The sequence below is a fragment of the Elaeis guineensis genome, chromosome 13 (genome assembly GCF_000442705.2).
Source record: "Elaeis guineensis isolate ETL-2024a chromosome 13, EG11, whole genome shotgun sequence".
NCBI classification, from domain to species: domain Eukaryota; kingdom Viridiplantae; phylum Streptophyta; class Magnoliopsida; order Arecales; family Arecaceae; genus Elaeis; species Elaeis guineensis.
Window position 1 is genome coordinate 2,733,182 of NC_026005.2, and position 13,185 is coordinate 2,746,366.

The 13,185-nt window shown below is 39.9% G+C and overlaps 1 protein-coding gene across 1 annotated transcript; it reads right to left on the bottom strand.

Moving 5' to 3' along the window:
• Positions 1–900: 900 nt before the first annotated feature.
• Positions 901–12,005, bottom strand: LOC105060932 (patatin-like protein 2). The gene is given in 8 exon segments (XM_073247332.1): positions 901–1,162; positions 1,374–1,546; positions 2,582–2,884; positions 2,995–3,156; positions 7,352–7,398; positions 7,401–7,537; positions 9,566–9,747; positions 11,786–12,005. Coding segments are annotated over 8 exon segments (1,143 nt in total). The 5' UTR covers positions 11,915–12,005; the 3' UTR covers positions 901–1,152.
• Positions 12,006–13,185: the final 1,180 nt, after the last annotated feature.

Here is a 13,185-nt window from a genome sequence, read left to right on the forward strand (position 1 = left end):
CATTATAAATATTTTTGAATCTGGATCTTCAGGTTGGGAACTGACTTTGGTCTTTTGAGATAATCAAATACTCAAAATTACTTTTCATGCCTTCTAATTAAACTTAAAATAATTTATAGATAATTAAATATTTTAAAAAATATTAATTTATTATAAAAAATTATGATAAATATTATTATTTTGTATGATATTAATTATGCTTCATTTTTTTTTTATTAGAGTAACTTAGATAGAGACACCATAATTAATATGATATCATAAAAGATATCTTGCTATTTAGATATGATCAATCAATATGATAAATTTTGAACTTGATGAACATTACATCTATTATGCATGACTTAATTATATCATCATGCAAATGACTTATACAACTACTAAAAAGTTTAGAAGAGCTTTTATTTAAAAAAATTTAGAAGGTCTAGTTTGGTATACATTCGAAAATCTTTGGATAACCTTTTTGTAGATAATATTTTAACATATAAAGATCCAGTATCATCTCCTTTCTATGTTCTTAGGTAGATACAAGGTTTTTGTACTTTATGACTTCTAGTCAGTCCATAAAACTAACAATCTATGTAAAATTGAGTAATGAGACATATTCAAAAGAATTTAAAGATAAAAAATATTACCATAAATAATTTTTATATTTTTTAATTTTTTTTTTAAAATATTCATAATAAAAATATTTTTGTCTCAAATAATTGACTATTTACGATGAAAAAAAATTTTCATCGCTAATAATCTAAAATTTTTGAATTTTTAAAATTTTTTATTTTTTTAATATCTTGGCGATCAAAATTTTTGTCATAAATAGATGAGTATTTATGATGAAAAGTTTCAGTTCTTGTTTCAACTAGAAAAAAAGGGACTATACCCTTTCATCTCAAAATTGCTTGAAAGATTTGTTTACCCAATCATGACATTAAATTGAAACATTACACATCTTTTAGGACTTTGATATTGAAATGTAACAACATGTCTGCATAATATTAAATTCAAAAGAAAATATCCCTACACATTAGTTTTGAACCATGACATGTCATTTTGATAATAAAATGATGGAGAAATCAAAGATATTTATTCTTGCTCTTTTGAGGCTCTTGTATATGGTGATCTCATCTCCCGAAGCCTTCGTTCTTCAGAAAGTATCTAAGCAAACCTAGAATTAAAAGAAAAAAAATCTTAACATAAGTGAAAACTTATATTCCTAGCTAAATATGCAGGTTCATGGTAAGAATTCTATTTTGGATTTTTGAAAAATATCTCATGGACTTTCATAAAAGTAGGATAATATCTATTACATGTTTACTCACTAATTTGTGGAAGTAACAAATTTCAAAGAAATAGATTTATGCTAATGAAGAACTCACCTTTTAAGTGCTTGTTCATTTGTTTCTTTGTGTATAGGTTCACATAAACCTGTCTCAAGGTTTATGGTTGAAGTAGGTTTCTTCAAAAGCTCTTCACCAATTTTAACAAGACTATCCAAATTTTCCTCTGTTGCTCCATCAACTGAACATGCTGTCCCTTTTAATGTATCATCCTGGTTTAGCAATAACAAAAGGATCGTCATGTTTAATTACCATATGTATAATACCATATTTTTGAGCTCTGAACGTTATAAATATGCTAAATGTGTGTATGTGTTCCTCTTTCCTGTTATGTAGTGACATTCACAAGCACCCACATATGTGCATGCACTATGGAACAACCATATTATGTATTTTAGTTGATTCGGAACACAACTAATTTTTAGCGATCTCATGAATTTAAAAGGAGGCCGTTGACTTTCTCAAACTTGGTGCTTACATCTTCCAGATATGATTAAAATTTTTCGTTTTTCTTCTGTCTTCTTCCTTTTTCTTTTTTCTAATTCAAGATGGTCAAGCCCTTGCTACCATGTTTGGAACCTCATTATGAACCATGAAGAAATAATAGTTAAACTTAATAAATAATTGTTTTTGTTATTATATTATCAAGTATTAAATGACATAAACGATTAAAAATGATTATCCTCATTCGTGGAAATATTCTAGAGTCTTTTACATGTTTTTTCTTGTTCTTAGAAAGTTCTAAATGTTATAAAGTCTTATATTTATAAAGTAACAGCTTTTGCACTTGATTATCATGCAATGATACATGCGATTTGGGTTATGTATTTCTGCTTGTCCTATTTATGTATGTTATACTTTAAAAAAGGAAGCCATATTTTAGGATAGGCTTTATTTAATTCTGTTATCTTGCTTTAGAAATTCTAAATGGTAAATTGGACATTAATCTGAATATAATTCATTTATAAAAGGAACAGAAGCATACATGACATGCAAGTTAATTTGAATATTTGTGTACATATTATATGTAAACATTACGGGAACAAAAAAGTTAATTAAGTGGCTTCTACATATTCATGCCTGTTCTACTAAGAAGTTAAATCACCAGAAGTATAGAAGGCAATACTTTCAAATAGAAGCTTTCTTCACAAGTACTTAAGATTTAACTTCATCACATTTTCATATTTGTAACAATATAATCACATAACTCCATATAAACATGCAACAATCATTTATAAATAGGTCACCTGAATTCTCAAATATTTAGATCCAGAATGTAGGGCTTGGAAGACCACAGATATATGGATATCAACCATATCACTGCTTGCTTGAGTGAAGGCATCGATTAATGGATTCGAACCACCACTTAGCAACCAACCCAGAATTCCCCATTTACTTGCCTCCTTGGCATCAAACTTTTCCTCATTCTTTTGTGCACCTGTTCCTAATGAGATGACTAGAAATCGACCATAATCTGTAGGCTTGATTGGGAAGAAATCAGGGTTCCCTTTAAAAATCTCCTTTGTTACTTCTCCCATAGCAACCAATGCCTATAGTTTGCACAACATTAAAAGAAGAAGGAAATAGGTTAGTGTACATAAACAATATATGCTAGTACAATATTCTTTAAAAAAAAAAACTTGATATTATGTTGCAGTACCGGATTATTAGCTGCAACACCACCATCAATAAGGTTAAATTCCCTCACTTTTCCATCAGAATCTTTTGTTTTAAAGTAATGTCCAGGAAGGTAAGTTGGAGCAGCAGATGTACTAATGCAGATATCAGATAGCTCAGCATCCAATAGAGCATTATTTTTCACCTGCATTTGCAACGTTCATCGTTGTCATATTAGCACTGAATGATACACGAATAATGTTGGTCAAGTTACACCCAATTTTAGAAGAGCTTGCTATGGATGATGGGTCACCATTCAAGAATGGCTTGTTATGCGTAGTTACTTTGAGTTGACCTTGTTCTCATATACATCCATATTCAGCAAGCATTTTCATATACAGCCCATTTTCACTCTAGGTTTAAGTAGACAACTTTGTTCATACTATTCAAAGAAAAGTGTTGGGTGGATGTCTGGCCAGGACACCACCTCCCAAGATCTTTCCAGTACCACGCGATGCAGCAGGAAGAAAGAAGAAACAAAACAAAAGGAAAAACAATCAAAATACGTGGATCAGCCACAAAAGGGCTCGCCTCCACGGGGCATGCAAACTTCACTATGAAAAGAAAATTTTACAAGAGGAGACCTCACCCTCAACCCTTGTACACCCAATTCTCTCTCACATGGCTCTCTCTCTCTTGGAGACCCCCTGAACCCCTGAAGACCCTGGCGACCGCTGTCCAGGAGCCTCCTGCTCCTTCTCTCACAGCGCCCTCGCCCCTCTCTCTCTCTCCACGGTTCGTACGGCGGCGAGAAACCGAACCCCATGCTTCTCTGTTCGTCTCAGGCCTTTTTAAAGGCTTAAATCTGGTTTAAATTTGATTAGAGAAGGATTAGGAATCCTTAATCAAGCCAAATCACGTCCCAAGCCGTCCGATCAACATCGGGAGCTCTCTGGACCCTTAGATCGCGCTCCGGTCCACGGAATAGGGCCGTGGACCGCGAGAATCGAGTGGGAAACGTCCACGCGGTCCACAGGCCGCTCCGTGGACCACCCGGTCCACGGTGGACCGGGGATGGGCCAGCAGGCTGCTGGGTCGCGCGTCCCGCACGGGCCTGGGCCTGGGTCGCGCGTCCCGCGCGGGCCTGGGCCTGGGACGCGCGTCCCGCGCGGGCCTGGGTCCCGCGTCCCGCCCGGGCCTGGGTCCCGCGTCCCACGCGGGCCAGCGGGCCTGGGACGCGCGTCCCGCGCGCCGCCGCCTGCGGCCGCGCCGCCGGCGGTCCTCCGCCGCCTCGGTTTTCGTGCTATCTTCGAAAGCTCGTATCTTCTCCATCCGAGCTCCGATTCAGGTGATCTTGGTCTCGTTGGACTCCGTTTTTCGCCGCGAACCTCACTGTGGGCTCAATGTGGGCTGAATCTCGAGGCGTCAAATCCTAACAATCTCCACCTCGACTCGATATTCGGCCTCCTCCAAACTCCGAGAGCTTCTGGATCTCCTCGCCCCCATGCCCTGGGGCAATCGCCTGCTGATCATGGATGGGCAAACATGGGAGTCGAGCCAGGCTGCTCGATCCCATCTCCGTCGTATGCTGTGCTCCTCCTGACCTGAGACCTGCTCGGGGCATCATCCTGCGGCAATAGGAATCTTACCTTGCGACGTCGCCTCTCGTCCTCCCGAGTCTCCTGTCTCGTGCCCGATCCGCCTCCTGGAGCTCCACCTCGCTCTGAGCTCCACCTGGCTCCCGATGCTCCACCTCGCACTGGGCTCCCTGCCAGGTAATAATGTCCTCTGCTCCCCTTCTTCCCCTCCAGCACAATCCTATCGCCGCGTAGCACCCTCAGGATTCCTCCACCAGCTACCGTCCTGTAGCCTCTCGAATCCAGTCTGCTAAGTGAGATAAGATTCCGCCTGAAATTGGGTATGTATCGGACCTCCCCCAATCTCCTCATTGCACCGTCATGTGTCCTCCAGCTGACCGTCCCAATGCCTCTGATCGCACAGCTCGATCCATTTGGCAGATATACAGTGCTCTCACTGTTCTCCAGGGAGTCAAACTGCTCCTCTCTGCAACACACATGATAGGGGCATGCAGAATCTAATATCCACTGCTGGGAAGAAGTAGATACCTCGTCAGATATCTCTAGGACATCTCCATCTGAATCACTGCCGGCCGTCGCTACAGCAGCCACCGTCCGATTTTTCAGTTGAGGGCAATCTCTAGCTAGATGCCCCAACTCCTCACACCGGTAACACCTGGTTTTGCTCAAGTCCCTCCTGGACTTAGACCGCCCTCGATGCGATCTCCTGTCGCTCCGTCTACCGCCTCCTGCACCTCCAGAAGCCACCAAAGCTGAGCTATCGCCACCTGAGCTCGAAGCTGGGTTCTCCCTCCTGAGAACCTCGTTCTGGAGTATCGCTGCGGTGACCTCGTCCATCTTGATAGTGCTCTTCCCCACTAGAAGAGCAGTCACCAAGGACTCGTACGAAGAAGGAAGCGACGCCAGCAAAACCAGCGCCCTGGTCTTCTCCTCAACGTTCTCGCCAACGCTGAGAAGGTCGGTGAGGATCTTCTGGAAGTGGCTCAGATGCTCCTGCACGCTCTGTCTCTCAGTCATCCGCAGTTGGTAAAACTGTCTCCAGAGGAAAAGAGTGTTGGTGAGAGACTTCGCCATGTACAACTCCTCGAGCTTCGACCACAGCACCGTCGGGGAAGTCTTGCTCAGCACATGGATCACCACCTCATCCGCCAGGTACATACGGATGGTACTCACCGCCTGCATCTGTAGCCGTTTCCAATCCCGCACCTCCATGGTGGTCGGTTTCTCATCGCACAAGAGAGCTTCGATCAACCCCTATTGGATGAGCACGTCCTTCACCCTTGCCTGCCACAAGGAGAAATTGCTCTTACCATCAAACTTGTTGATCTCCATCCTGATTGTTCCTGTTTTCTCCATCTTCAGTCTTGCTCACCACCACTGCAATCTGCGTCCTTGTACCGCCTTGCTCTGATACCACTTGTTGGGTGGATGTCTGGCCAGGACACCACCTCCCAAGATCTTTCCAGTACCACGCGATGCAGCAGGAAGAAAGAAGAAACAAAACAAAAGGAAAAACAATCAAAATACGTGGATCAGCCACAAAAGGGCTCGCCTCCACGGGGCATGCAAACTTCACTATGAAAAGAAAATTTTACAAGAGGAGACCTCACCCTCAACCCTTGTACACCCAATTCTCTCTCACATGGCTCTCTCTCTCTTGGAGACCCCCTGAACCCCTGAAGACCCTGGCGACCGCTGTCCAGGAGCCTCCTGCTCCTTCTCTCACAGCGCCCTCGCCCCTCTCTCTCTCTCTCCACGGTTCGTACGGCGGCGAGAAACCGAACCCCATGCTTCTCTGTTCGTCTCAGGCCTTTTTAAAGGCTTAAATCTGGTTTAAATTTGATTAGAGAAGGATTAGGAATCCTTAATCAAGCCAAATCACGTCCCAAGCCGTCCGATCAACACCGGGAGCTCTCTGGACCCTTAGATCGCGCTCCGGTCCACGGAATAGGGCCGTGGACCGCGCGAATCGAGTGGGAAACGTCCACGCGGTCCACAGGCCGCTCCGTGGACCACCCGGTCCACGGTGGACCGGGGATGGGCCAGCAGGCTGCTGGGTCGCGCGTCCCGCACGGGCCTGGGCCTGGGTCGCGCGTCCCGCGCGGGCCTGGGCCTGGGACGCGCGTCCCGCGCGGGCCTGGGTCCCGCGTCCCGCCCGGGCCTGGGTCCCGCGTCCCACGCGGGCCAGCGGGCCTGGGACGCGCGTCCCGCGCGCCGCCGCCTGCGGCCGCGCCGCTGCCGCCCGCCGCCGGTCGCCGGCGGTCCTCCGCCGCCTCGGTTTTCGTGCTATCTTCGAAAGCTCGTATCTTCTCCATCCGAGCTCCGATTCAGGTGATCTTGGTCTCGTTGGACTCCGTTTTTCGCCGCGAACCTCACTGTGGGCTCAATGTGGGCTGAATCTCGAGGCGTCAAATCCTAACAAAAAGTAATTGGAATATTCACATTGAACATAAATAGGGAGAAGGATCTTATTGAACAAGGAAGGGGAGGATCATGCTTATGAAGGAGAATCAAAATAATAGTGAGACAGGAGTAAGAGAAGAACAGCTCTGCCGCATCAATAGAAATGATAGTGGAAGGTGGATGAACATATTAAACCCCTCATCCATACCAACGAAAACACACAGGGTTATGAGGACAGAAAATTTAAGGATAAACAGCTAGTCATTGCGTATCTGACTTAGCCATTGCAAGGTTTTATAACCAATGTTATTCTTGAGCACTTCTTAAGTCAACTATAGATGGAAAATAAAAATTGAAAGAAAGTCAAACTAACTAGAGTTGCAATAATTAAAGAAGAACCTCATAGGAGGAGAATATTGTGGGCTGGAGTCGCTTGATATCGAAGCTGGTATGACCACGTTTGTCAAGGTCTGGTGCAGTCTCAAGCTCCCTAGTTTTTCCTTAACAATCTGATGAAGATACTTCCCGTCATACTTGGGTCCGCTAAATAGTCTGAGGGTGTTAAATGCTCCATCAATAGGGCCTCTGCAACACACACAAGTACAAATCCAATTAGTAGTTACCAACCAATTATGGGACATCATCGTTGGATGCTTAGATTTTGGATCCTTAATTTATGGTGCATGTTTCTAGCCACGGCGTCAGTTATCTCATCGGGAATGGAGAGCTCTCGTATAATCTCTCAACCCAGTGTGTTCGGCTCTCCAATGTGAGGCTCTTTGCTTCCAAGATGAGTGGGTGCCCTCGATTTTCAAGATGAGCGATATAGTGGCTATCCAAATTAAGCAGCACAACTCTTTACGGTGCAAAACATACACCAAATATTCTTATGGGTTCTATAATTTATTTTTTTTCTTTTTATTTGTAAATCTCTGTACACTGAAAATAATCTAATTCCTCACCAGAGAAGGGTTTGATCACTTTCAGTGATCCTGTTTTCTATCAAAATAATTGGCATTTGATTTCATATATTTATGTTATTTATATTTATGTAACTATGGAGAAATCCTTTTCCATAAAATGGTGGAACCTCATATGACATTGAGAAATGAAATGGAGTGCAATTTATAAAGGTCACCACTGTCACAGTATTATATTCCGGAGTGCTTGGTTGGAGAAAATGGGGTCTGGAATCGGAATAAGAATGGGTGACTTTATTCCAACCGTTTGGTTGGAGGGTTCATTCCGATTTCGATTCTGAGGTTGAATGGAAATGGTCCAATTTATACGGAACTCAATCTCTATTCTCTTTATGGATTTAAATTTTTATTTCAATTCTAATTTGATTTTGATTTAATCACGGACCAAGCATTTTAGTGAATTTGGCTATTCCGATTTCGATTCTAAGTCATTTCGATTTTCATTCCAATTCCGATTCTGATGGAACCAAATATGTATTGACTCACTATCGTGATAGTATCAACATCATCTTAACCTAATAAGCATGCTAATAGTCAATTTTTCATACATAGCATCATGATATATTTTTTTTTCTTTCATTTTATCCAAGAAAGAAAAAAATCTTAAAAGTGCGGGAAAGTTATACTTTTAGGATTGAATATGAAACTTCTCCCCGGCACTTGCAGCACTTAATTAGGACGGGTGTCAAAATACCAGGGCTTCTTGGCTAATGTAATTAGATGACAACTGATAGCTTGTTGAGCTAGTTTTAGATAAATATATTCAAAATTTTTAATGACAATCCTTATCTGTCGCAACAATATTATAGCATCAAGTGGATCTCATGATAACATTAATTATATATTAATTAATATTTTAGAAAGTGCTTGGTTGGAGGGAGTGAGAGTCTGGATGGAAATGGGAATGAGTGACTTTCATTCCAACCATTTGGTTGGAAGGAGTCTCATTTTGATTTCAATTTTAGGATGGAATGAGAATGGCCTAATCTATATGAAACTCAAGAGGTGCTTGGTTCGCGATCAGAATCGAAATCGGAATGGCTTGAAATTGAATTGGAATGGTCAAATCCCTCAAAGTGCTTGGTTCGTGATCAGAATCAGAATCGAAATGGAAATTTAAATTCATAGATGAGAGTAGGGATTGAGTTCTATATAGATTGGGCCATTTCCATTCTACTCCATAATCGAAATTGGAATGGAACTCCTTCCAACCAAACAGTTGAAATGGGAGTCACTAATTCTGATTTCGATTTCCGACTTTCACTCCTCCTGACCAAGCACCCCCCAATCCCTATCCTTCTCTACGGATTCAATGTTTCATTCTAATTTCAATTTCGATTCTGATTCTGCTCTCGAATCAAGCAACCAGAGAATTTAGCTATTTGATTCCGATTCCAAATCATTTTGATTTTAATTTTGATTCTGATTCCGATTTCAATCGCGAACCAAGCATCTTCTAAATAACATCATTAAAATTGGCGAGTAATGTGAGCAACATTAAGTTTTATATCACTTCTATTGGCATTAATTTCTTGGTACTTGCTTCTCAATTACTAAATGTCAAAAAACAGAAGTCATGAGTCTAAGCAAAGGTGTATGTACATATATACGTGTGTGTGTGTGTGTGTATTACCGATGTTGCGGGAAGATCTTAGGGCTGTGCTCCAAATAGAAGGCTTTGATGTCTTTAGCTTCAAAGAGAGGCCGGTTCTTCTCGTTTGGTGCCGTTAACATTGCAGTCACAAGGCCACCGGTGCTCGTTCCAGCAATCACATCGAAGTAATCCGCAAGCCTTGCGTCCACTCCATCGAGCTCCTGAAAAAGGAGACAACGTATGGAAATCAAGTATTTAGTGTTGGCCTGTAACCTGATCCATTAGTTCTCAGCTCCACAATGGATCAATCTGTTAGCTTGTGGCATCACAAGAAATTATTTAAAATAATAAAGTTTCAAAACAATAAATGAATAAAATTGTAAAATTTTAATATTAACTAGTCATGATCTTATTAGATATGTCTTATCTAAATTAAGTGCAAATGACAGAATTTCACAACCTATTATTAGAGAAAGAAAATCTCTTACCTGACATTTGCTATAAAACTTAGGATGGTACTGATGATAAACGGAATTTGGAGAAAGACAAATATATACTATAGCTAAGATTTTTAAAGGAAAATCTAATTCAAATAAATAAATAATAAAATAATTAGTTTTACCTTTTGTTTTATTTGAGTACCTTCACAGGGGTTGACTTGGATGGTTCAAAACTAGATCAATTGGATGGGTCAATTGGTTGATGAGTCCATATGAGTTTTCAGGACTTACTATTTTGGGATTAATTAATTTGATTCATGCAAGCTTGTTGTCATGTGTTGAGCGGGTCAGTTTTATAACATTACTTACGACCATTCTATGCAGGCATATACCAGTGGCATGGATTTAAAATCAATGCATGCGCGGTTGAAAATTTTTCAGACATAATATGAGAAGTTTTATTCACTTAGGTAATTAAGTTTAATACTTTGAAAGCAATCCATCCATAGAGTAAACCAGATTGGTCTCCACAAATTAAAACCATGTTTCATACATGATATTGGTGCCAAGGGAGAGGCGCCAACATCTTGAGAAATATTACCGCCATTTGGTTGAACAATTTTTCTTTTTTTTTTAGTGTTCATTTTATAGGAAGGGTGCAGTCTTTGAGAGAGGAAAGGTGCATTTTAAATTTGCTAAAAGAACATCTTTTGCTTAGAACACATGTTCATTTCTCAAAAAACAACATGACCACCTACAATGCATGGCAAATATTATGATCTAGAAGAATTATATAACTCGATGTGAATTATTTTGGCTATTATAGATAGGACTGGATAGTGTGTACGTAAGAGCAAGATCCCCCATATCGGGAAGTCGAGTCCAAGCCAAACTTCTATAGGCTATAACTTCGTCGTACAACATCCTATTTCGATGATCTTCATATAAAAAATCAGAGAACTTTTTGAGATCTACATGATAATGTCGTGCCCTTTAGGAGGTGGTGCTCCTAACGATCAACCTAAATTCTTTCTTTTGAGATTTGAAGTAGGTCGATTAAATTGAAAATTTTTTTTTGAGTAAGATTTTGACTGGATATAATCTTCAATCTAAGAAGAATTCAGCAGAGTAATAGAAGGCAAAGTTGATTAGAAGTAAAGATCTATCTCTTGAAGAATATTGACTTTTATTAGATTATTTCTACTAGATATGTCTATTTTAGATAAAAGAGTTTTACTAAAAATAAGAAAAGAAATCTAACTTGAATTATGCAAGGATGGATATCGCCACCATATATCTCAGTTTTAAATCAGTTAATAAAAGAAACAAGGACTTAAATTGTACTTTCGAAAATCTTCTCTCTTCTTTTAGTTTTATTTTACGACATTCGAGTTGAGCAGGTGGAGAAAAATCTTCTTTCTCCCCATCAGATCATTTTGAGAGTAGTATTCTTCATCATTCCATACAAAATTCAAAACCCTCATGCAATATTGTAGGTGTAGTGGAAACTTAGTTTCTACTTCATGATGAACATAAACTGCAACCAACAAACACCTAAATTGAAGAGTTGATTCGTTCAAGAATCTAGCAAAATTTGTGGAAACCTAGTTTCTTCGGATCAACATAACAACGACTTTATTCATTAATTGTTACATGCTTGCAAGGCTAAATGAGTTGCTTACCAACCTACCTAACATGGGTAATGAAGATAGAATATAGGGACCAATTTCAGCCTTGGTACAGATATAGCTTACGACTTAATTAATCACCATGGCAGATATGTCGATTCATAAACTATGGTAGCATGACAAACAATTACCTGAAGCTGTGACTCCAAGAAGGAAAGTATTGTAGCTGGAATAATTCCTCTAATCCCTCCTCCATCGATGCTAAGAACAGTGATAAGGTTCCCGTATGTTGGGGCCTGGATCTGAATGATGTTGGACATGGCAGCTTACAATAGAAGAATTATTTGTGTAGATTAGGTTGGGGGGACAGGAATTGGAGACAAGATCAAGCTGGTATATATGTGCCGAAGTTATGGCAATGTGGTGCATCACTAACGCAGTATTTATAAGCCTACAGATTAATTACAGAAAAGCGATAAACGTGACCTTTCACCTGCCATCAAATTATTATAATCATGTCTAGCTAAGCATTGGAATGAGTCCAAGGTCAGAAGATAAGCCTTGAATTAGTCTGTTAAAAGGATCGAGTGTTCTCCCTTTATCTCGCATGTTTTTAAATCTGAAGTTTGTGTTGTGGAACAAAGCCTAGTGGATAGTATTAAAAAGGTGGAACCTATTGTACTACCATGGACAAAAAAATATGGATAGGCTGAAATAAAAAGGTGGAACTATGTACTACCATGGACAAAAAAATATGGATAGGCTGAAATAAAATGGATGACTCGGATTAATATTATTCTACTTTGCTTCTACATGTATAGACTTATATTGCTCTGAATCAACATCTGTTATAAACCATCAAAATTACTAGCACGAATGGATGACTGGAAGGCTCATGGAAGCAGATAAATGAACCATAATGGCAATCAATAGTTTGTGCGAGTCAAAATATTGAATAAAAAAATTACTAACACTTCTAGGTGTCCAATCTAGGGCCTTGTCTTTTCTTGCAGGAGTTTGCTCTAACACACAACAGCCCAACATGTGGTAGAGAATTTTTGACGCAATTGTTTAATAGGAAATAATGTTGAACTTAAATTTGGGATAGTAGCGTGGATAGCTATAAGATGTAAGATGACTGAAACTTTTAAGTATTAAAGTACTCTATCTTGAGGGCTATCCAATGAAGGGATGTATCTTGGCTTGAGAAAGCACAAGTTAAGGTCACGTTGTAGCTAAATAAACTAAGCTTGAATCAGCATACAACCTCATAATTCCAAGCCAAGCAAAAAATTAATGTGGCTCTATCATGCGTGACTTGATAATGCTCAAATATATGTATATTATTATACATTTATTATATCTTACAAAAATAGAAAACCATTGGATTGAAGCTTCAACTAGTATTTTTTTTTTAATTCTTTAAAACAATGAAACACAAATTCTAGCTGGTTTGAAATCAAGTTTGAACTAAGCTGGTTCAAGCTCAAAATGAATGTAGCTTGGTATATGATGATCAAGTTCATGAGTTAGGCTTGTGCCTAGCATGATTCAAAATTAAGCTCAGATTGAACTCAAAATAATGATAAAT